The sequence below is a fragment of the Denticeps clupeoides genome, chromosome 16, assembly GCF_900700375.1.
Source record: "Denticeps clupeoides chromosome 16, fDenClu1.1, whole genome shotgun sequence".
Classification (NCBI taxonomy): domain Eukaryota; kingdom Metazoa; phylum Chordata; class Actinopteri; order Clupeiformes; family Denticipitidae; genus Denticeps; species Denticeps clupeoides.
Window position 1 is genome coordinate 20,927,844 of NC_041722.1, and position 24,863 is coordinate 20,952,706.

At 46.8% G+C, this 24,863-nt stretch overlaps 2 protein-coding genes and 1 long non-coding RNA gene across 8 annotated transcripts; 1 reads left to right on the plus strand and 2 right to left on the minus strand.

Annotated features, from left to right (window-relative positions):
- Nucleotides 1–2: 2 nt before the first annotated feature.
- On the minus strand, nucleotides 3–4,798 carry LOC114765589 (butyrophilin-like protein 2). Of its 2 annotated transcripts, XR_003742685.1 has the most exons (9): nucleotides 4,669–4,798; nucleotides 4,376–4,493; nucleotides 3,956–4,294; nucleotides 3,523–3,873; nucleotides 3,283–3,450; nucleotides 2,224–2,322; nucleotides 1,314–1,406; nucleotides 169–1,149; nucleotides 3–62 (listed from the first exon to the last, which is right to left on the minus strand). XR_003742685.1 is itself a non-coding variant. In XM_028955781.1 (7 exons), the coding sequence occupies exons 1-7, from the start codon at nucleotides 4,479–4,481 to the stop codon at nucleotides 983–985; spliced, it is 1,323 nt and encodes a 440-aa protein (XP_028811614.1). In that variant the 5' UTR covers nucleotides 4,482–4,586; the 3' UTR covers nucleotides 166–982. The 2 variants fall into 2 exon arrangements, 1 of the variants encoding a protein (XP_028811614.1); XM_028955781.1 differs by lacking the exons at nucleotides 3–62; nucleotides 4,669–4,798 and having other exon boundaries at nucleotides 166–1,149; nucleotides 4,376–4,586.
- A 209-nt stretch (nucleotides 4,799–5,007) lies between these two features.
- Nucleotides 5,008–21,099, plus strand: LOC114765580 (uncharacterized). Of its 5 annotated transcripts, none has more exons than XM_028955765.1 (19): nucleotides 5,008–5,177; nucleotides 5,259–5,594; nucleotides 6,517–6,855; nucleotides 7,292–7,387; nucleotides 7,857–7,961; nucleotides 8,037–8,129; nucleotides 8,365–8,436; nucleotides 9,315–9,425; nucleotides 9,833–9,901; nucleotides 10,954–11,049; nucleotides 11,170–11,268; nucleotides 11,415–11,504; nucleotides 11,599–11,691; nucleotides 18,637–18,720; nucleotides 18,810–18,834; nucleotides 19,035–19,080; nucleotides 19,175–19,222; nucleotides 19,304–19,354; nucleotides 19,585–21,099. In XM_028955765.1, exons 1-19 carry the CDS (start codon nucleotides 5,123–5,125, stop codon nucleotides 19,714–19,716), a joined length of 2,040 nt encoding a protein of 679 aa, XP_028811598.1. In that variant the 5' UTR covers nucleotides 5,008–5,122; the 3' UTR covers nucleotides 19,717–21,099. The 5 variants fall into 5 exon arrangements, with proteins under 5 accessions (XP_028811598.1, XP_028811599.1, XP_028811600.1 ...); XM_028955766.1 differs by having other exon boundaries at nucleotides 19,307–19,354; XM_028955767.1 differs by lacking the exon at nucleotides 9,833–9,901.
- Nucleotides 21,100–21,735: 636 nt separating this feature from the next.
- LOC114766162 (uncharacterized) lies at nucleotides 21,736–24,611 on the minus strand. The gene is made up of 2 exons (XR_003742749.1): nucleotides 24,442–24,611; nucleotides 21,736–23,970 (listed from the first exon to the last, which is right to left on the minus strand). It is a non-coding gene; the product is annotated as an uncharacterized LOC114766162 (long non-coding RNA).
- Nucleotides 24,612–24,863: the final 252 nt, after the last annotated feature.

The following is a 24,863-nucleotide window of genomic DNA, read 5'->3' on the forward strand; positions in this document are numbered from 1 at the left end:
GGAAGGTGCTGCTGTGTTCTGTATTAGTTGTAGAGGCCGGATGGCCTTCAGAGGTAGACCAGCTAGAAGGTAGTTACAGTGACCCAGTCATGAGGTTACTAGGGACTGAACAAGGATCTGGGTGGCCTGTGATAGTAGATAAGGGCGGATTTGTTCTGATATTATTACCAGCATGAATCGGCGTGCAGGAAGATGATGACGTGATGAATGTTTAATCACCAGGACAAAATCTCGGCCAGAGACGTTCGGGGAAAAGAGAAATGAGAGGAGTCAGATTTTCAAACGTGACCCTAATTAAACAAACTGATTGACAGCTCTGGTGGGCGTGGCCTGGCAGAGCAGCCAATCAGATTTCAAGGGTGGCAGGTGGCACCCCTGTGGCCACGCCCCCCACTCTTGGTGATGAAGCACTGATGCTCCATCGTATATTAAAATAAAAATAAAAAAAATTTCCCAGGCACGCGGTGACCTTTTAAATGACTCGCAGTTCAAAGGTCACATGACCACGAGCAGAGCTTCACACCTACAATTCCTGAAATAAAAATTCCACAATGTCACGTTCCTAGGTCTGGGGTCTCAGAAACCAAGGGTGATGGGTTTATTTTTTTGAACAAAGAGACAGAACACAGGCACAATGGCATAAATAAAGAAGCAAGCAGCATAACAGTCAAACTCAAACAGAACAATGCAGGACAAGGGACTGAGGGAGAAAAGCAAAGGGTTCTAATCACCCAGAGCTGCCCTGGTGTCACACTGCCACAGTACAGGTAGGCAGGTTTTAACCTGTAACCAGCATGCAAGGGCCAATGGACACTAATGATTTAAAATGTGCTTAAATTACTGCCAAATGCAGCACACATCCTCCTGTCTGCTTCTAAATTCACCTTAATTATTACCGTGTGGATTTCCTGTGGGATGCCTGCTTTAAATGTTGCTGAACTGCCTACCTGAGTTTGTCCTGTTGTTCAGTAACCCCCCGTTTTTAATTTTTACCGACTTGAGCCATTCCTCTCTTGTTCGAGGTTCCCAAAGACTCCTGTACAGATTTGCCTGAACGGTCGTCAACACACTTACGTGAATACAGAACTCCTGCAACAATCAGATACTGAACAGCCACGGCCAATCCCTTCATATATTTCTGCAGGAGTTCTGTTTAAAACAGGGAAACTAAATTATTAATAAAATTTACACACACATACAAATTACTAAAACCACAGTTAACAATGTTCATCAGTTATGAACGATCGCAGCGAAATATCAGGAGAAATGACATTAAATGTAATAAAAAAAAACTAGTTTTATACCAAATTTACCTGGAAATGTGTCCAGATATGGAGCCGTCTTAAAAAGCAGCAGGAAACGTACCAGATTAAGAGTGGAACACGTCACCACCTCACCTAGAAAACCTGGGGAGAGAAGAAAAGGTGGAGAACACGGACCTGAAGTGATACCAGCCATACATGTTATAATTCCGTTTTTAAAATGCATCATGCACGTTCATGCTAGATTTATCTCTATGATTGACCTTAAAGTGAAAGTGAAGTGATTGTGAGATGCTGCAGCACAGCACACGGTGAAGCATGTCCTCTGTATTTAACCATCACCCTTGGTGAGCAGTGGGCACCATGACAGGCGCCCGGGGAGGAGTGTGTGGGGACGGGACCTTCATCAAGGGCAACCTTCTGATTACAGGACCTCCTTAACCGCTAGGCCACCACTGCCCCAATGTCTCATGTCTTTGTCTTCACTAAACTGTTTTTTCTGTTCAGGTACGTATAAATTAGAGAACACGCAGGTTCTAGCAGGTTCATTCCTGCAGTCCATAAGGTCCAGCTTTTGAATTCAAATGCTCTGATCACCTATGTGGCTGCATGAAGGTAGCAGTAGCCTAGTGGGCACCACTCTCGCCTATGAACCCCACTTACTACCATTGTGTCCCTGAGCAGGACACTTAACCCTGAGGGTCTCCTGGGAGACTGTCCCTGTCACAACTGATTGACGTTAGATTTCCCCTCTCATGTGGCCAGTGATCCTGCTGAAAGAGGGAATATGGTCTCTGTGCAGTGGTCTACTTGATCTACAGCAGTGTTTAGGTAGGTGGTACGAGTCAAAGTAACATCTACATAAATGCAGGACACAAGGTTTCAGAGCAGAAAACCGACTTTCATAATTAACATGTTTTAGTATTAGTATAATTTACATTAAAAATATACAGACACTCACCTTGAGTCACACCTAACAGAAGGAAGGCAATGAAGAGGATGATGTTTGGACAGAAGACCAGTAAGCAGTGAAACAGCAGGGATCTTCTTCTTCTTAAGTCTGAGTGGAATAATCATAGAGATGAAAATGTTCATATTGCTTACATCTTAAAAATCGATGTTTAAGACCAAACCAGATAGTGGAATTATTCTTATATAACAGATATGGTTTAAAAAGAAAAAAAAATAAGAATCTGTGTCCATTTCTAAACCGAGGCAGAATATTAAAGCCTAGAAGCAGTGGTCATAACTTTTAAAGATATTTGCTATATTTTCAATAAACGGCATGTGATGGACGGAAGGACTGGTGTAAGGTCAACAATCTATTTCTGATCGTAGACAAAATGAAAGAGAGGGACCACTCTCCACTGAACATTGATGGATCTTGTGTGGAGGTTGTGAAGAACACAAAGTTCCTCTCATGGAATCTCAATTGCAGCTCAATAGCCACTGAGGAAGGCCCAGCTCCCACCACCCATCCTCACCACCTTCTATAGAGGAACCATTAGGACATTCTAACCAGCTACATCACTGTCTGGTTTGGGAACTGCACCATATCGGACCACAAGACCCTACAGCGGATACAGAGGACAGCTGAGGAGATCATCGGAGTCCCTCTGGACATTTACAACACACACTGCATCAGGAAACCACCAGCATTGTGAAGGACCCTTCACACCCCTCACATGTCCTCTTCACCCTCCTACCATCCAGGAAAAGGTACCGAAGCCTTCGGGCCCTCACTGCCAGACTCTGCAGCAGCTTCATCCCACAGCATTATTTTACTTTGCACATTTATTCTTCATCTCACCTGTTTAGTGCTGCCTGTCTCATTGTTGTCTACATGTTTTTGTTAAATGTTATTTGTCCCCTGTGTCCCCTGTTTGGACTTTATGTTGTCCAGTTTGTCGCACACGTGCACTTTATGTCAGTACGTCTAACACGTGTGTAGCTGAAATGACAATAAAGCTCAACTTCAACAAATGAAATCCTTTAGTTTCAGTTCTCATCATTTCTTTACCTGCATTACCATCTACCGCGCTGTGGTTTTCTTCCTGGTCATTATCAGTCCTGCTGGGGACAGGAGGCTCCTTCCATAAACTGGTCCCAACTGGAAAACTCAGTCCAACAGTTACTGCTAAAGCGAGGAGACACAGCAGCACTGCAGGAACACTGACGTGAAACATCTCTGTAGGAAGAAAATACCAACTCAGTATCTCCACAACATCTCCACATACAACACAGCAGCACGCAACCGTACCCAGATCCTGCAGAAGTACAGTGGTGCTGGCCGACAGGAGACTGGTGTGAACTTCACACATGAAGTCCCCTTCATCTTCAGTCCTGACCTCCTTCAGCCTCAGAGAGAAGTTCCCTTTGTGGATTTCTGCAGGGAAGAACTCAGCTCTGCCTCTATATCTCTCATGTGAAGAATCATGAAGAACCTCTCCACCCTTGTAGAGCAGAACTATGACGTCCTGGTCCGGCCTCTTCCAGACCACCTTCTCCATCTTCTCAGGTGGGACATGTGAGTCCACAGAGCAGCCGAGAGTCACGTCGTCACCAACACGAGCAGAAACAGCCTTAGGAGCTCCACTCACCACCAGACGCTCTGAAACAGACAGAAGAGACGCTTCACAGCTGATAAAAGCCCCGAGCTCAACGTCACCAACACACACGCTGATGTTCCTCACCAACATGCTGGATGAGAGCCGTGGCGTCTCCGTACTCGGTGTCTGTATGAACTGAACATCTGTAGGTTCCAGCATCAGCAGGTGTAACGTCAGTGAGGAACAGAGAGAAGTTTCCTCTGCTGATCTCCTCGGTGAAGAAGTGAGCTCTGTTCCTGAACTCCGGCTCCTCTCCTCGCACTTCTCCATCCTGGAACAGGAGCACCAGGGTCTCAGAGTCACTCCTCCTCCACTCCACCTCCAGCTCCTCCAGGGGTACGGGGGTCCGTACAGAACAGGGCAGCAGCACAGAGTCCCCCAGCTGGACCTGGAGAGCACCTGAGGGACCCTCAACCTGGAGACCTGGAACAGACAGAGTAAACAAGATGAGATTTGATCTACTAGAAACCTCAGTATTAAGACGGCCATGTAGACTGTAGATACCTTCAGATCCAACCACGACGTATAGGGAGATAAAGACCAGGAGAAGAGACCTCATTTCTGGAGACACCAGACACCCGTCAGATGAACCCTGTAGATCCGTCTTCATCCGTCTTAAAGTCTGTAGATGAAGCAAAACGAACGAAACAAACGAGCGAACTTCGTCTGTCGTTACTTTCGGTTTCAGGATCTATAGCGCCGCCCAGCGGTCTTTCATACGAAATATTGTACAAACCGAATATATTCGATGTAATAAAGTAAATGTAATTTACAACAAACACCTTTACACGTCTTACATGGATTTAATGTTCTGTATTTACTGTGCAAGAACCTCTCGGTTCCATCCGAACCGGAGAACTTCATTTTTTATCTTCTGCTGGAGAAACAGCAGGAAGCGCCTGGAGCTGCTGGCGTCGTGAAAAGAAGATCATTTCCTGGTCTCTTTTACTCGGGTCATCGGGCATTTCTGAGGTTATAAGACGTTATAGATCCTGTAAATACATTAAATCCATGTAAGACATGTAAAGGTGTTTGTTGTAAATTACATTTACTTTATTACTTCGAATATATTCGGTTTGTACAATATTTCGTATGAAAGACCGCTGGGCGGCGCTATAGATCCTGAAACCGAAAGTAACGACAGACGATGTTCGCTCGTTTGTTTCGTTCGTTTTGCTTCATCTACAGACGGATGAAGACGGATCTACAGGGTTCATCTGACGGGTGTCTGGTGTGTAGAAGTCTCCAGAAATGAGGTCTCTTCTCCTGGTCTTCATCTCCCTATACGTCGTGGTTGGATCTGAAGGTATCTACAGTTTACATGGCCTTCTTAATACTGAGGCTTCTAGTAGATCGAATCTCATCTTGTCTACTCTGTCTGTCCCAGGTCTCCATGTTGAGGGTCCCTCAGGTCCTCTCCAGGTCCAGCTGGGGGACTCTGTGCTGCTGCCCTGTTCTGTACGGACCCCCGTACCCCTGGAGGAGCTGGAGGTGGAGTGGAGGAGGAGTGACTCTGAGACCCTGGTGCTCCTGTTCCAGGATGGAGAAGTGCGAGGAGAGGAGCCGGAGTTCAGGAACAGAGCTCACTTCTTCACCGAGGAGATCAGCAGAGGAAACTTCTCTCTGTTCCTCACCGACGTTACACCTGCTGATGCTGGAACGTACAGATGTTCAGTTCATACAGAGAAGGAGTCTGGAGACACCACGGCTCTCATTTCTGTTGGTGAGCAGAAACAGATATTTCTCCAGGAAAAGTAGAACTTCTCACTTTAAAAATAGCAATAACTCAAAATTCCAAATCAAAGTGATTAATGTCCTATTATCATTTTAATAACAGGACTAAAATATATTATAATGTCCAGTAATTAGTCCGTCAGTCAGTTTCCGCCTGATGGTCCAGATGAGGGTCGGGGAGAAGAACGTTAGTTTGAATTCACCACATGACATGACCAGGACAGACAGCACAGCCATGGCATCTTATATCCTTCACCAGAGCAGAACAGAGCAGGGAGGACACATTCACACGGCTACTTCAAGACCGGGGACACAAAGCACAAAATACAGGCCATAACGCAGCCATTTACATACAATAACCCGCGAAGACTACACACAATAGGGCTGCATTTAAACACATACAAACAGATGCACACATTTAGGGCATCAGGGTGACAACGAGGACAACACAAAACACTGGATTGGGGCTCCCCTCTGGAGTCAGGCCTTGAAATCAGGGCCAGAAACTGCACTTAAATGTAGTAACATTCTCCACCAGATCAGCCATAATGAAAGAAATAATGAGGTCAAGTTGAATTTAATGTCAGCAACCTGTCTGGTGAAAGACGGCGGCGTGTCTTTTACTAGCAGCAGGTAAAGATCTGGGACGTGGGAGTGGACATCCAGTACTGATGTTCAGGCAGATTCGCCTGAACTTTCAATGACGATGAGATGTTTTTTGAGACATTTTTTGCGAGTTGGCGAATCTCCGCCCATCTGTTCTTCTGAACAATGTTTTTTTTCATACTGACACGTTGTCAGTCATCCTAGTGAAGTTCCCTCAGCTGTTTCCAGCTTCACCTGAAAATGGACATTTTCTGATGTTCTCATGTTAGTATTTCAGCCATTAAAACATTAGTTTTTCTTCTCAGTGCGTCTGGTGGTGAGTGGAGGAGCTCGTGCTGTTTCTGCTGGTCTGGGTGAGGATGTGATCCTCAGCTGCTCTGTGGACTCTTCTGAGCAGATTGAGGAAGTGGTCTGGAAGACAGACCAGGACATCATTGTTCTTCAGTACAAAGATGGAGAGGTTCTTCCTGATTCTTCACATGAGAGATATAGAGGCAGAGCTGAGTTCTTCCCTGCAGAAATCCACAAAGGAAACTTCTCTCTGAGGCTGAAGGAGGTCAGGACTGAAGATAAAGGGGACTTCATGTGTGAAGTTCACACCAGTCTCCTGTCGGCCAGCACCACTGTACTTCTGGAGGATCTGGGTACGTTGAAACAAGGCACATTGTGGGAAACCAGACTGTGGTTATGAAAGATTATCCTGAATTTTTAATACCTTCTAAAGTCTGGAGAGCTGATTATTAAATATCATGGCGGCACGGTGCAGGAATCGACACATTTGCACGGCCTCCTACTCAGCAGTTGTGTCTATGGAGCCATTAAAACATGTCTGGAGGTCTAACAGTCAATTTGGCTCGTGGTGACATCGTCGTCTTGTTCAGTTCCAAACCCAGAAGAGTGAGAAGATGATTTACCTCCATATTACCCCATCAGGAGATCTGTATGAGATTTTTCACTGTAACTCAGAACAACTTGTTTTGTGGTGTAATACTGAATAATTATTATGCAGTCGTATCAGTTTAGAATTGTTGGAGCTGCTGCTGTAGAATGTGTGTAACGTGTGTAACGTGTCTCCACCAGGTCTCTCCTTGCTCCATGTTCTGATCCTGCTGCTCTGCATCATCGCTGCTCTTCTGGCTCTGAGTCTTTCATCCTTTATGTGTCTGAAGATGAGAGGTTAGTCAGAATCTCTGCCTGTCATTTTATTTCCCACAATTATCTACACAAATGAAAGTGAAGTGAGGAAACACAGTGAGCTGTCAGACTGTTTCTCTGTTGGTCCTCATCATGGGACATATCTTGTGTAGACTGGACAACCATGAGGATAATAATCAGGCTGGACAAGGCTGAGGTCGTTCTGAGGACAGGCGGGACACATTGAAACGAGTGCAGGATTAAAGACACTGAGATGTGTGTTTTTAGGAAGGAGGAGAAGATTCCAGACTTTCGTTCTGGTGAAGACAAAAGCAGGACGCTGGGACGGATGTTGAAAAGACGCGTCTAACAGGGAATAAATAAAGAAAATTAAATGTGTGAAATGTTCTGGGATTTTAGTTGTCATGTTAGATATTTTTTAACCTAATGACCTGGTAGACAGTGTCCACGTTCTTATGTTCTTGTCCTGCTTCTGAACCTTCTTCTTCAGGTAGAGCTCCAGCTAACCCTGAAGAACTGAATCTTCACTGCCTGTTGGTCTTTGGACCGAATGTCCTCTTGTTCGCTGCCTTTGTGTTGTGGGGCCTGACTGAAGGTAACGGACGAATCCTGATCAGATCCTGTCTTCACGACCCCATCTGCCGTTCTTCATCTCCATCTTCTCCTGCAGGGTTTCCAGCTGAGGTGGTCTCCTGCTCTGCTCTAGTTCTCAGTCGGTTCCTGCTGCTGTTCACTGTTGCTCTGTATGTAGAGCAGCTTCCTGGTACGTACATCTCACTCCTGCAGTTTGTAGAACAAAATTGTATTCTGGGTGTAAAGCACATAGATCTCAGTAATATAAAGTAATATAAAATAATAATTTTAATATTTAATAATAATAATAGTAATAATAACAGTCCTACAGTCACTGGTTGTCTGTGTTAAATTGTTCGTATCATGTGTAATTATTTAAAGTGATATTTTTGTGAATATGTGTTCTGCTTGGTTGCTTTTTACAGCATTTCTGCAGAATCTGGTCAAAAAAAGCTTCCGCTTTGAAAATTCCATTGTTACAACCGTCCTTTATATAGGTAAATATAAAAGCAGAATATGACACAATTACTGTGAAAATGGGTTCAATCTTAATGTATAAGATCAAGTGTGATGGTGGAGTTGACCAGGTTCAGAATCTAAACGGGATTTAATGTCACTCACACTGTCCAGAGTCAGGACCAGGTAGGAGACAGGAAGACCCAAACAAATGATGAACTTTACAGAACATGCAGTCATTTACACAGACAGAAGAAATCAGCACTCAGTACCTGCCAAATTAGACTGGTTTTCTGTGGCACGTACAAATAAATTATGCAGTTGTATGAATTGTGACATATTTAATAAGACAAACCGAGTCTTCCTCCACTGTCTTACACCCATCAGGTTCTCGCTGCAGGTGTAGAAACTATGAAGAGTTTATTAGGAACATGGAGTAAATGAGGAAGTAAAACAGGGGAACAGGGCAGCAGTGCTGCATGGAGAGTGTGGAACACAAGATGATGACACCCTGGAGCAGCTCAGGGACACAGTGGTAGTAGGTGGAGGTGGGGTCCGGGTCTGTGTCCAGGTCCAGATTTGGCTCTGGGTCCATGTCCAGATCCAGACCAAGACCCGGATCTGGGTCCAGGTCCAGGTCTCGGTCCAAGTCTAGTCCACGTTTGGTTCTGGGGCCGGATCCGGGTCTTGGTCTGGGTCCATGTCTAGGTCTAGGTCCAGGTCCAAGTCTGGGTCTGGTTCCGGGTCCAGTTTAGGCAGAGGTGGTCAGGGATTGTTCAAAGAAATCCTTAATGTTCAGAAACTGTCAAAACCAATTGACATTAATGATAATTGTATTAATTATAATTAATAATAATTGCATTTGAAGTCAAGTCATTAATTGTTTTTATTAGTAACTTAGTAGCTTTTTCTGCCACAGATATTTTCAGAGACATTTTGAGGACAGACAAAGGAAATACAGCAGCACTCACCTTTACTGGCATCATGCTGGGATTTATGTTAAATATGAACGTGAAAGTATTTTTCCGGGGTACGTATTTTTATTAAGATACAGTATATTATAAATGTTAAAATATGATTTAATAAATACAGATACTGTAAATCCCAGAATCCCTGAAACCGTCTTACATTTACAACACGGGTCATGAAGTGAAATATCGATCTGAGATTTCATGAGACTGAGAAAACTGGAACTAATCAGGAATGTTTGGGACACCAGTTTCATACACAAAAAATATGATTTAAAATGAAAATGAATGAATTTCCTTCATTTCCACAAAAGGAGTTAACACATCACATTTGAAGAACAACAAATACTTTCTATTAAAATATATTTGACCCTTCGTGCCACTATAACTCCCTTCATACAGATATAACAGCTAATAGTTGTAGTCGTACTAGCAGTTCACACCTGACAGATTCAAATTCTCATTACAGGAAGAGGACTTTTGACAGACTTTATGTACATGTTTGTGCTGTTTTTCATATCTCGAGGGCTGAATGAAGGTAAGTAAAAATGATTAAAAGTGAACAGAGCAGATTAATAACAGCTACACTTTATTAAATCATCGTGGTTCTGTTTCCAGCAGCAGACACGTCATTTACAACATGCTGCTTAAAATCTGGGTTTTGGGGTGTTTTATTTAACAGGACTAGAAATGTCAAGACGTGAAAAAGATGGAATATCAGTAAATAGACAAATAAATACAAATGTCAAAAATAATACATACAGAATAAACAATCAAATAAAGAATTATTAAGGGATATTTATACATTTAAATCATATTATTATATATTACTGTTTTTGCTATTATCCAGAATTCCTGTCATTATTCCTCCCTCATTATTCCTGTCCTGGAATTATTCCTCGCATGAATTTATTTTACTGAATTTACATGAATTTATTTTCATTTATTTACTGGGTCCAGACCCAGAAGCTGCTGAGGAAGGTGTAACGTGGGTTGTGCAACTCTGCTCAAGTTCCTGATAAAGCGACGGTAGAAATGAGCGAACCGATGGACGTAGTCGATCGATGGACGTGGCCAGCGTGATTATCCTGTCCAACGTGTCGCCCCAATCGCGGTTCCCCATCTCGTCTTTAAGTGGTCAGTCCACCCACTGTCCCTCGCCAGGGTTCGGAATTCTATCGTAGCGACTTGAGCCGCAGCGACGTCGCCCGTCGTCCGGTTTCGCCCTGAAAGACGCAGTCCAGGAATGCGGGGACAGAGACGCAGACCGGGTCACGTCGTTCCACCAGCGGCGTCCCGTCAGCCGGTAATAATGTCATCGTGGAGGTGGAAGGAGAAGACGGCACTGTGTGATAAAACCACGACTTTTCTTGTTATTGAGCTCATTATCTGACAAGTGAAGTTCCTGCTCAGGTCACATGTCAGCAGGAGGTTTTATTCCGCATCTGATGTGGGAAAAGAACCAAATGAAGGTCCATTCTGTACTAAAACCGGGTTTAAAAAAGATCCACCAGAGGACATGTGGACATGACATTATAATGGTGCTGAAACTAACAGTGAAATTCTGATTCTTCCCTTTTTCTGTTTTAGTCGTGGTTATAAGCGTGTTTGCAGTGATGATGGGATTACCGGCCATCTTTTCTATATTGGTTATCATGAAGGAAAGATGTGGCGTCAGCTTCCCTGGTGAGTAGCAGCTTCCATCTTCATATACACATTTCACTGGTGAGTACAGAGCACAGTACAAATAGCACAAATAGCACAACACTGATCTCTATACTGATTATGATTTGGGTTTATTTGCAGTTTTATTTTGGATTGTCTTTAATCGACTTTTGATTCTGTCTCGTCTCACAACCTTTGGAATCGTTCTGTATTACTTTTATCAGAGCCTGGAGGACGCAGGTAAAATCCTGATGATGTTCTCATTCTGTCATGAATAGTAATTGTAAATGATTCATCTGTCTGTGTTCAGTCTGTGATGTTGCTGTGATCGGTGACGTTCTTCACGTTTTTACTGATTTATTTCATTCTGATTTTTCTGATTGCAGATGATGTTGGACTGATGACTGTGGTCGTGCTGCTTCTGATCGTCTCTCTGTGTTATACTTTAAATGTTTTCCACTCACCCTCGTATCCAGGTAGTGAACTCATGAATATTCATCCCAGATGTTACGTATTTACGGACCAGCCTGACCTGACCATGTGTGTAAAATATACTGCATGATTTTTCAGAAAGTGTAAAATGGATTATGTACATATCTGGAGCTGTGGGCCTGTGTGTGGTGAACTCCGTCACTCTGGTTGCAGAACTGGTCATGAAAACTCGTGAGTACGGTGGAGTTCATGAAGAGCAAGTGATTAGCAGTGAAGGAAATATTTTATTCTATTCTATTCTAAAATCAGACTTTATTTCAGGATCTCTTCTGTCAAATGAAATTATAAAACTATAAAACTATAAAACTGTCTGTAAAATGACCTCATAAAAAGTTCCACTTTGGTTCCAGTTGATTTATGTCAGTTTGTAAATGGGGATAAACTCACAGTCGGAGTTTTTACTAGCAGGAATATGCGTGTAGTAGAGCTGTGACCCCTGGTCTAGGTGGTTTAACCACAGACGGCCAGACACATGAAAGATGATTTAGGGTTTTAACTACTTTTGGAACGTCATGGGGACGTCATGGTACGTCATGGGGACGTCAAGGTACATCATGGGGACGTCATGGTACGTCATGGGCACGTCATGGGGACGTCATGGGCACGTCATGGTACGTCTTAGGTACGTCATGGTACGTCATGAGCACGTCATGGTACGTCATGGGGACGTCAAGGTACATCATGGGGACGTCATGGTACGTCATGGGCACGTCATGGGGACGTCATGGGCACGTCATGGTACGTCTTAGGTACGTCATGGGGACGTCATGGTACGTCAGGGGCACGTCATGGGCACGTCATGGGGACGTCATAGGGACGTCATGGGTACGTCATAACGTCATGGGCATGTCATGGGCACGTCATGGGGACGTCATAGGGACGTCATGGGTACGTCATAACGTCATGGTACGTCATGGGCACGTCATGGGCACGTCATGGCTACGTCATGGGCACGTCATGGACACGTCATGGGCACGTCATGGTACGTCATGGGGACATCATGGGCACTTTGTGGGCACGTCATGGGGACGTCATGGGCACGTCATGGTACGTCAGGGGCACGTCATGGAACGTCATGGGCACATCATGGTACGTCATGGGCACGTCATGGTACGTCATGGGGACATCATGGGCACTTTGTGGGCACGTCATGGGGACGTCATGGGCACGTCATGGGCACGTCATGGGCACGTCATGGTACGTCAGGGGCACGTCATTGGCACGTCATGGGCACGTCATGGTACGTCATGGGCACACATGGGCACGTCATGGTACGTCATGGGCATGTCAATGGCACGTCACTGGCAGGTCACTAGCACGTCACTGGCACAACACGGGCACGTCATGGCTACGTCATGGGCACGTCATGGGCACGTCATGGTCACGTCATGGTACGTCATTGTACGTCATGGGCACGTCATGGTACGTCATGGGCACATCATGGTACGTCATGGGCACGTCATGGTACGTCATGGCCAGGTTATGGTACGTCATGGGCAAGTCATGGTACGTCATGGGCACGTCATGGTACGTCATGGGGACGTCATGGGCACCTTGTGGGCACGTCATGGGGACGTCGTGGGCACGTCATGGTACGTCATGGGCACGTCATGGGCACGTCATGGGCACGTCATGGTACGTCATGGGCATGTCATGGGCACGGCATGGTACGGCATGGGCACGTCATGGGGACGTCATGGGGACGTCATTGGGACGTCATGGTACGTCATGGACACTTCATGGGTATGTCATGGGCACGTCATGGGTACGTCATGGGCACTTCATGGGCACGTCATAGGGACGTCATGGTACGTCATGGGCATGTCATGGGCACGTCATGGCATGGGCACGTCATGGCTACGTCATGGGCACGTCACTAGAACGTCACTGCCACAACATGGGCACGTCACGGGGACGACATGGGCACGTCATGGTACGGCATGGGCATGTCATGGGCACGTCATGGGGACGTCATGGTACATCATGGGCACGTCATGGTCCGTCATGGTCCGTCAGGGGCACGTCATGGTACGTCATGGTACGTAATGGGCACGTCATGGGGACGTCATGGGCTCGTCATGGGGACATCATGGGAGCGTCATGGGTACGTCATGGGCACGTCATGGGCACGTCATGGGGACGTCATGGGGACGTCATGGGGACGTCATGGGCACGTCATAGCTACGTCATGGGCATGTCATGGGCACGTCATGGTCCGTCATGGGCACGTCATGGGCACGTCATGGTCTGTCAGGGGCACGTCATGGGCACGTCATGGGCGCGTCATGGGCGCGTCATAAGCGCGTCATAGGTACGTCATGGGCACGTCATGGGCACGTCATGGGCACGTCATGGGGACGTCATGGTACGTCATGGGCACGTCATGGGCACGTCACTAGCACGTCACTGCCACAACACGGGCACGTCACGGGGACGTCATGGGTACGTCATGGTACGTCATGGACATGTCATGGGCATGTCATGGGCACGTCATGGCATGTGCACGTCATGGCTACGTCATGGGCACGTCACTAGCACATCACTGCCACAACATGGGCACGTCACGGGGACGACATGGGCACGTCATGGTACGGCATGGGCATGTCATGGGCACGTCATGGGGACGTCATGGGGACGTCATGGGGACGTCATGGGCACGTCATGGGCACGTCATGGTCCGTCAGGGGCACGTCATGGTACGTCATGGTACGTAATGGGCACGTCATGGGGACGTCATGGGCTCGTCATGGGGACATCATGGGCGCGTCATGGGTACGTCATGGGCACGTCATGGGCATGTCATGGGGACGTCATGGGGACGTCATGGTACGTCATGGGTACGTCATGGTACATCATGGGCACGTCACTAGAACGTCACTGCCACAACACGGGCACGTCACGGGGACGTCATGGGCACGTCATGGTACGTCATGTACACTTCATGGGTACGTCATGGGCACGTCATGGGCACGTCATGGGTACGTCATAGGGACGTCATGGTACGTCATGGGCATGTCATGGTCACATCATGGGGACGTCATGGGGACGTCAGGGGCATGTCACGGGGACGTCACGGGGACGTCACGGGCACGTCACTAGAACGTCACTGCCACAACACGGGCACGTCACGGGGACGTCATGGGCACGTCATGGTACGTCATGTACACTTCATGGGTACGTCATGGGCACGTCATGGGCACGTCATGGGCACGTCATGGGTACGTCATAGGGACGTCATGGTACGTCATGGGCATGTCATGGTCACATCATGGGGACGTCATGGGGACGTCAGGGGCATGTCACGGGGACGTCACGGGCACGTCACTGGCACGTCACCGCGACGGCATGGTACGGCATGGGCACGTCGTGGGACGTCATGGGGACGTCATGGGCACGTCATGGTACGTCATGGGCACGTCATGGGCACGTCATGAGGACGTCATGGGTACGTCATGGGCACTTCATGGGAACGTCATAGGGACGTCATGGGCACGTCATGGTCTGTCAGGGGCACGTCATGGTACGTCATGGTACGTCATGGGCACGTCATGGGCTCGTCATGGGCGCGTCATGGGTACGTCATGGGTACGTCATGGGCACGTCATGGGCACATCTTGGGGACGTCATGGGGACGTCATGGGGACGTCATGGGGACATCATGGGCACGTCACTAGCACGTCACTGCCACAACACGGGCACGTCACGGGGACGTCATGGGTACGTCATGGACACTTCATGGGCACGTCATAGGGACGTCATAGGGACGTCATAGGAACGCCATGGTACGTCATGGGCACGTCATGGTACGGCATGGGCACGTCATGGCTACGTCATGGGCATGTCATGGGCACGTCATGGTCCGTCATGGGCACGTCATGGGCTCGTCATGGGCGCGTCATAAGCGCGTCATGGGTACGTCATGGGCACGTCATGGGCACGTCATGGGGACGTCATGGTACGTCATGGGTACGTCATGGGCACGTCACTTCATGGACACTTCATGGGTACGTCATGGGTACGTCATGGGTACGTCATGGGCACTTCATGGGCACGTCATAGGGACGTCATAGGAACGTCATGGTACGTCATGGGCATGTCATGGGCACGTCATGGTACGGCATGGGCACGTCATGGCTACGTCATGGGCACGTCATGGGCACGTCATGGGGACGTCATGGGGACGCCATGGTACATCATGGGCACGTCATGGGCACGTCATGGGCTCGTCATGGGCGCGTCATAAGCGCGTCATGGGTACGTCATGGGCACGTCATGGGCACGTCATGGGTACGTCATGGGCACGTCACGGGCACGTCACTGCCACAACACGGGCACGTCACGGGGACGTCATGGGTACGTCATGGACATGTCATGGGCATGTCATGGGCACGACGTCCCCATGACGTCCCCATGACGTCCCCACGACGTGCCCATGCCGTACCATGCCGTCGCGGTGACGTGCCAGTGACGTGGGCACGTCATGGTACGGCATGGGCATGTCATGGGCATGTCATGGGGACGTCATGGGGACGTCATGGGCACGTCATGGGCACGTCATGGTCCGTCAGGGGCACGTCATGGTACGTCATGGTACGTAATGGGCACGTCATGGGCTCGTCATGGGGACATCATGGGCGCGTCATGGGCACGTCATGGGCATGTCATGGGGACGTCATGGGGACGTCATGGTACGTCATGGGTACGTCATGGTACATCATGGGCACTTCACTAGCACGTCACTGCCACAACACGGGCACGTCACGGGGACGTCATGGGCACATCATGGTACGTCATGGACACTTCATGGGTACGTCATGGGCACGTCATGGGCACGTCATGGGTACGTCATAAGGACGTCATGGTACGTCATGGGCATGTCATGGTCACATCATGGGGACGTCATGGGGTCGTCAGGGGCATGTCACGGGGACGTCACGGGGACGTCACGGGGACGTCACGGGCACGTCACTGGCACGTCACCGCGACGGCATGGTACGGCATGGGCACGTCGTGGGGACGTCATGGGGACGTCATGGGCACGTCATGGGCACGTCATGGTACGTCATGGGCACGTCATGGGCACGTCATGAGGACGTCATGGGTACGTCATGGGCACTTCATGGGAACGTCATAGGGACGTCATGGGCACGTCATGGGCATGTCATGGGCACGTCATGGTACGGCATGGGCACGTCATGGCTACGTCATGGGCATGTCATGGGCACGTCATGGTCCGTCATGGGCACGTCATGGTCTGTCAGGGGCACGTCATGGTACGTCATGGTACGTCATGGGCACGTCATGGGCTCGTCATGGGCGCGTCATGGGGACGTCATGGGGACGTCATGGTATGCCATGGGCACGTCACTAGCACGTCACTGCCACAACACGGGCACGTCACGGGGACGTCATGGGTACGTCATGGACACTTCATGGGCACGTCATAGGGACGTCATAGGAACGTCATGGTACGTCATGGGCACGTCATGGTACGGCATGGGCACGTCATGGCTACGTCATGGGCATGTCATGGGCACGTCATGGGCTCGTCATGGGCGCGTCATAAGCGCGTCATGGGTACATCATGGGCACGTCATGGGCACGTCATGGGGACGTCATGGTACGTCATGGGTACATCATGGGCACGTCACGGGCACGTCACTTCATGGACACTTCATGGGTACGTCATGGGTACGTCATGGGTACGTCATGGGTACGTCATGGGCACTTCATGGGCACGTCATAGGGACGTCATAGGAACGTCATGGTATGTCATGGGCATGTCATGGGCACGTCATGGTACGGCATGGGCACGTCATGGCTACGTCATGGGCATGTCATGGGCACGTCATGGGCACGTCATGGGCACGTCATGGTCTGTCAGGGGCACATCATGGGCACGTCATGGGCTCGTCATGGGCGCGTCATAAGCGCGTCATGGGTACGTCATGGGCACGTCATGGGCACGTCATGGGGACGTCATGGTACGTCATGGGCACGTCATGGGCACGTCACGGGCACGTCACTAGCACGTCACTGCCACAACACGGGCACGTCACGGGGACGTCATGGGTACGTCATGGTACGTCATGGACACTTCATGGACACTTCATGGACACTTCATGGGTACGTCATGGGTACGTCATGGGTACGTCATGGGCACTTCATGGGCACGTCATAGGGACGTCATAAGGACGTCATGGTACGTCATAGGGACGTCATAAGGACGTCATGGTACGTCATGGGCATGTCATGGGCACATCAGGGGCATGTCACGGGGACGTCACGGGGGCGTCACGGGACGTCACTGGCACGTCACGGGCACGTCACGGGCACGTCAGTGGCACGTGACTGCGACGTCATGGTACGGCATGGGCACGTCATGGGCACTTCATGGGTACGTCATGGGCACGTCATGGGGACGTCATGGCCACGTCATGGGTACGTCATGGGCACGTCATGGCCACGTCATGGGTACGTCATGGGCACGTCATGGGTACGTCATGGTACGTCATAGGGACGTCATGTTACGTCATGGGCATGTCATGGGTACGTCATGGTACGTCATAGGGACGTCATGGTACGTCATGGGCATGTCATGGGTACGTCATGGTACGTCATGGACACTTCATGGGTACGTCATGGGCACGTCATGGGTACGTCATGGGCACGTCATAGGGACGTCATAGGGACGTCATGGTACGTCATGGGCATGTCATGGGCACGTCATGGTATGGCATGGGCATGTCATGGCTACGTCATGGGCATGTCATGGGCACGTCATGACATGCTACATGCATATTGTTGCCCCAGTTTATTTGCTGGATAAGTTTGTATTAAAGCTCGCTGTCTTTTTATTGCACTCTTTATTTATTGGTCTTATTTATGTTCTCACTGTGGAAACTGAGCCTCATAATTTCATCTTTCTCTGTCCTTGTATATAACAGTAAATTAAAAAAGTTAAGTAAAGTTCAAGTAAAGTTCACTTCTGGAGTTTTATTTTTTGGAGACTAATAAAAATGCCAAAATCTCCAAGAATCACTCTTTATGTTGAAACTGCATAAATGATAAATTACCTTTTTTAAATATATTTTTTGATCTTTCATCTCTGTGTAGGAAGTGGACACCGTGTGATAAAAGATCTGCGATGGGCGGTTTTCCCTTCTGAATGTGTGTTTGTCTTTGTCTGGTGTTCTTTATGTAAGTTCTGTGATTTACTTTATAAATTATTGTATTTATGTATTATTGTTTCAGATTTCATTACATTTTAGTTTCCTGTTTTTTTACAGGTTTCTACTATTATGAGTTTAAAAGGTAAGTGTTAAATCATGAAATAATTACTTATATTTATAAAGTAATGAATACTGGCATGTAGAGGAGCCTGATGGTGGCCATCAGTCTTTAGGACGATGAAGTAAACGTGTTAATTTATGTACAGTAGGTGTGAGTGAGTGAAAAATTGAGGGTTTAGGGGAAGAGATGAAACAATTTTATTTCCTTTATTTTCTCCTCAGAATTAAATTAATGGTAAAGAAATTTCGACAGATATGTGGGAGGAAGGTAAAACGATGGAGAAATTTCTTATCAATCAAGATATTTTAATTAATCTGTGAATAATGAGAAATATAATGTTTTTTTTTTACTTTTTATAAAGCGGTCTGACCAAGTAACAGATCCTCCCAGCAGATCGAACCCTCGTCAGGTAATCACCACTGACTAATCTGGTAAAACTTTACTCGAGCGTAAAAATACAGTGTTTTACTTTGTTTTTATCATCATAAAGCAGGAATCAGATGCAGGTGAAGAGATACCTCTTCAGCCTTCTTCTCCACAGGTAATCACCCTCAGAATCGACTGGTTTAACCCGTTATTCATGTACTGAGCATTTTTATGTTCTCTTTGGCTTAGATATCCTGTTTCAGACTAGAAATTAGTGTCCCCACCAATAATTTGGACATGAGAACTGCCTCTGTCCCCACCAATGTCAGAAGGAAATCTATGTCCTTTATAAATAGTAGAGAGGACATTTCCCACGTCAGCTTGTACTGTTCTTGTGTGATGCAGCAACCTGTGGACGGATCAGGAACACAGACAGACCCCCCTGCACCAGCAGCAGAAGAGACAGATCAGCTTCTCAATCCAAATCAGAGCGAAGAGAAGAACCCTGCAGAGCTGAGAGCCAGAAGGAACATCTAGAGAAGAACCAAGGGAATTCTGTAAAATGTGTGTAGCCAGTGCAGCAACACTGGACTGGATTACAGGTCCATCTAGGTCTGTATAGAACTTTGAACTTGATGGACGCTTAAATGTCCTGAAAAGACATAAAAATGAGGACATTTAAATACATTTTCTTCATTACTGATGAAACGTAGTTTGTAGTTGATACTGAACTACTGTGAGTTGTCCCAGTTTTATAGTGAAAAGGTTTTCATGTCCAGCTGGTCTGGTCTGAGCTTTATAGTGGTGGACAGGTTCTTATGTTCAGTCTTGCACGGTTTTCCACGGTTAATTGTTCACATTTGTATTCTGTTGTGTCTTTTTGTGCTCTGTTGAGCTCTGGTGTTCAGCCCTTCGCTGGTGTTGTGTTGTGTGTTGCACCATGGTTCTGGAGGAACGTTCACATTTTACTGTCTACTCTGTAGCTGGTTGATTTCATGTCCATCAGACATTCTTAGAGATTCAGGAGAGGCTGCAGTTCAGGGTTTTAAATGAAGAGGATGGGATGAAGGAGATTCTTACAAATGCTTACATACCCACTAACCATCCTTAACTGCTAATTCTTTAGCATGTTCACAGCTGCTGGAGCCCACAGACACACATACACACTCACACACACACACACTCCACACACACACACTCAGATTGTCCATGGCTTTGGACGGCAGGAGGAAATCGGAGAACCTGGTGGAAAACACGACCTTGGAGGTGTGAGGCCGGTCAACATAAAAAAACGGTGTTGTGTAATTTAGCTGATGGTCTCTGTTAAACGGAATTTGTTGTAATGCATGTCGCATTGGACAAGAGCGTCTTATAAATCCCGTAAATGTAAACCCCCGTCTTCAGTTGCCAGTTTGACATCAACCTTCATCAAGATCCGTCTCCATTTCCACACCAGACAGGGGTTGGAAATCATTTTATTTCGCTTGATGTCATGATTGTTTCTGTATTTTGCATTTTAAGCACAAATGGAACTTTGTTGAAACTACAAGAAATTTCGTTATTATTAAAATGTTCAGGATTTGTGATAAATTGGTATTTTTTCATAATTGAAGTTGATCATGTTATTTTCATGATCGTTAAGAGCTAGTAATGGACCCTTTGTTGTATAATGAGCTTTAAAATATGAATATTAAATTTGTGCCCAGTGTCCAGTGCCCAGGATGATTCACTGGAGACCTCAGCGCCCGGGTTCTCGGTTATGGTCTTTTTATTTGTACAGTAATACCAGTAAACTTCTCTCCATCAAGTGATGTAGTTTGTTTTGTCAGCCTGTGGATAAAAATGGTGAAAAACTGGATTTGAAGGTTTTGTTTCTTCCAGTTTGGATGATCTTTATCTAATAAATGCACGTCTGTTGCATGTTCTGTCAAAATCCAGTTTGTACTAAAATGTTCCTCTACTTTTAATATGATGTCACATGAAACTTCATAATCGGTCATAAACTACAGACTGTGGGCTGAAAACCACCTGACCAACAAGTCCGTACTGCTAGAGAGGTTGTTATGGGAGAGACGTTTTATGATTTCATGACTTCAGTACAGGCCGTGGTTGAGATGGGGGTGCAGTTCAGTAGAAATGGGGCATTTTTAGGGAAAAGTCCACAGCCACACCCGGTTGTATCCTAGCAGGTTAAACTCTCACCTGTGAACCAGAAGACCCAGAAGTCCAGGTTTAAACCCCACTTACAACCATTGTGTCCCTTCTAATTTAGAAGGTTGCCGGTTCGAATCCTGACCCGCCAAGGTGCCACTGAGCAAAGCACCGTTCCCACACACTGCTCCCTGGGTGTCTATCACAAATTTCACTGTGTACACCGTGTCCTGTGCTGCTGTATATCACAAGTGACAATCACTTTATTTATTATTTGTTTCTCTGCACCGTTCTTCATATTAGTGTATGTGCTGAAGCTCAGAATGAGTCCATTTACACTTAAACACAAGCTCCGCCCCCCAACAATAATAATCATAATAATAATTATACCTGAGCATTACAGGATGTAATTATTGTTTTTTCTTTATTCCAGTGTGTCCAGTCTTGTTGGTCTTGTTGCATGTTGCCCAGTAACTCCTTAAACTCTGTTCAGATGTTTTAACAGAACTAATAATTATAAAAAAAATAAATAGTAAAATATATAAATGTAGATATTTTTATTTTGCATAAAGAATGGACACGCCCCCAGTCAACTGATCACTGTGTCCTGTCCTCCACACATGGCATGATGCAGCGGCGCCCCCTGCTGACTGTAGCCCGTCAGCAGCCGGCCTGTAGGTGCGAGCAGGGACCTGCTGAAGACCCCAAATGTCCCTCAGTCTGGCAGCAGGTCTCGAAACGAGCTGAAGCCTGAGCCCGAGTGAATTCTGGGTATCTTCTCCATCAGCCTGGACACCGTCCTGCGGCGGAAACAGGCAGGCGCGGCCTCGAGCTGCTGGGCCACGTTGGTGTAGACGCTGTGGAACGCAGCGAGGGTCTCCTCCCAGCTGTCCCGCGCCGAGATCTCATGGAACGGAAGCTTCAGGCCACGGGACAGGCCCTCCCCCTCCTCGCGGCTCACCATGCGGTCGAACTCCAGGTCCTTCTTATTGGCCACAATCACCACGGGCGGAGACCTTTGGGGGAAAAGAGAAATGAGGAGTCTGATTTTCAAATGCAACTCTAATTAAACAAACTGATTAACAGCTCTGGTGGGCGTGGTCTGGTAGAGCAGCCAATCAGATTTCAAGGGTGGCAGGTGGCACCCCCGTGGCCACACCCCCCACTCTTGGTGATGAAGCGCATGGCCACGGCTGGAAGGAGAAGGAAAAACTGCCATTTCATGACAATTCATCTCCTCCTCACCACCACCAGTGTCACTACACTACACGAGAGAGGGGTACTGTGGGGACCACGGGAACCCAGCAGCACCCAGCAGGTCTCCCATCCAAGGCCAGACCAAGCCCATCCCTGCTTAGCTTTTGTACATTTTCTCACAAATTCCCATTAAGTTCATTCCTGTTCTGCCTCCTGTTGTTCTGCATGATGCTGATGCTCCATCGTGTAATAAAATAAAAATAAAAAAATTCCCAGCCACGCAGTGACCTTTTAAATGACCCGCAGTTCAAAGATCACATGACCACGACCAGAGATTCACACCTACAATTCCTGAAATAAAAATTCCACGGTGTGACGTTCCTAGGTCTGGGGTCTCAGAAACACAACAAGGGTTTGGAGAGGAGGACGTCCTCTGTTACATACAGGACTAAACACAGGATACAAACAGTGATTTTATATCCAGTGACCTAACAGGTAGAATAAAACAGCGGACGTAGAATAACTAACCACTCATCAGTACAGCCTAAAGGAAGGGACAGTCCAGTGGGGACAACTCAAACACACACAAAGGTTAACAAAAAAGGCACAAAAAGCTAACAGGCAAACAACACAGGGTCTATCACACCACCCAACAAGACACACGCATGAGACCCCCAACGGAGCTCCTTGCAGATCTCTGTGGACCCTGGGGACCTCCAGAAAGAGTAAGAGCCTAGCAGACCCAGGGGACCTGCCAAACACCATCTGAAGTCTCTTTATATAGGTGGTGGTGACGAATAGGCAGATGGTAGGTGGAGCTTGTAGGATTTGACTCCTCCCACGAAATCAATGTAACCACTGTGAAGAATGTAACTACCCTTATAGCAGATATATACAAGCTCAGGTGATTCACCCAAGGGGGGGACCAGTGTCTAGGTTCGTGGAGGTAAATGCTGTGCTATGTGATAGCCAGGGAAAAAGATGCTCAGACCAGGGGAGACAGTTGAACTTACTAAGTATATTTAAATGGAAATAAGAAAATAAATGTACAATCTAACAGCCGGCATTCACTATAACAAAACAACAAAAACTTCTCTTATAAAACCATAACATAATAATTAACACGTAACAATTTGCAATAATTATAAAGTCTCTCTCTTTTTCCTTCTTCCCAAATTGAGTTGTTTTCTTCTTAGTCAGTGCGTTATAGTCTAGTAGGTCTTTCGTCAGTAAGTCTTAGTCAGTAGGTAACAGTCAAAGTCAAGGATGTCAGATCAAGTCCTACCACACCGGTGACCTGTGTGATGGAGAAGGAATGGAGAAGTTCCCTCTCAGATAGGTGAAGAACATCCGCTTTCCAGGTGGCTCGCCATCCCCCTCGTCAGGGAGAAATCCAGCTTCCAATTTCTTCCAAGGAAGGCTCAATAGAACAAAAAACCTAGCCTGCATAACAACATACAACCTTATTGTTTCAGGCATAACCTTCAAATCATTATGGCCATATCTCTGTAAAATTCGTGGTTTCTCAAAATGAAATAATCTCACAATTTGCATAGCATAGAATACCAGTATTTCTTCCATATCCCTCTATGAAGTATTGTTTTATTCAATGCTACCTGAATTATATGTTTTAGGTTATCAACCATGAAATTATGATTAGTTACTCTTTTTAACCATTAATTATGATTACCATACAATTAACATTTAACCATATGAACAAAATTATCATTCAAAATAAAACATTCCATCTCAAAAACAATCTCAAGTCACAGAACATTAATTAAGTGAACTGTACTCATTTTACAATTACAATTTTACTGTAAACATAACCACACAGTATCATTTCACATAAAATTTCGCTAGCATAAGGTGCAATGCAAGTTAGCTACTTTAGCTTAGCTTAGCGTGACTCACCAAGACGATCTGTACAGAGACATTCACAGGTTCTAGGAAATTTCAGGTGCTTTGAGTGATTCAAACCACTGGTTTTGGTGGTTAAAACCACTTTTTGTCCGAACTTTTGTCTCTCGCTCTCTCTCTCGTTCGTGTGCGCTCCTCGTGGTGCTGCGTTGTACTGACTAACTTGCTAGCACAAATCAGGGCGGGACTTTCCCTCTCCTGCAATAGCGATACAGTACGGAGTGGCCCGACCAATAGCAAATAAACAAAACTTGACAGGCACCCAAATAACTTTAACTATTCATACCACGAGTGATAAGAACAAAAAAAAATTACTTTTCATTAATTACCCTATCCCTATATGAAATGAGGGACTCTTTCTACTCGGTTACATCAACCTAAAAGAGACAGGACACAAAACACTGCTTACACTGGTA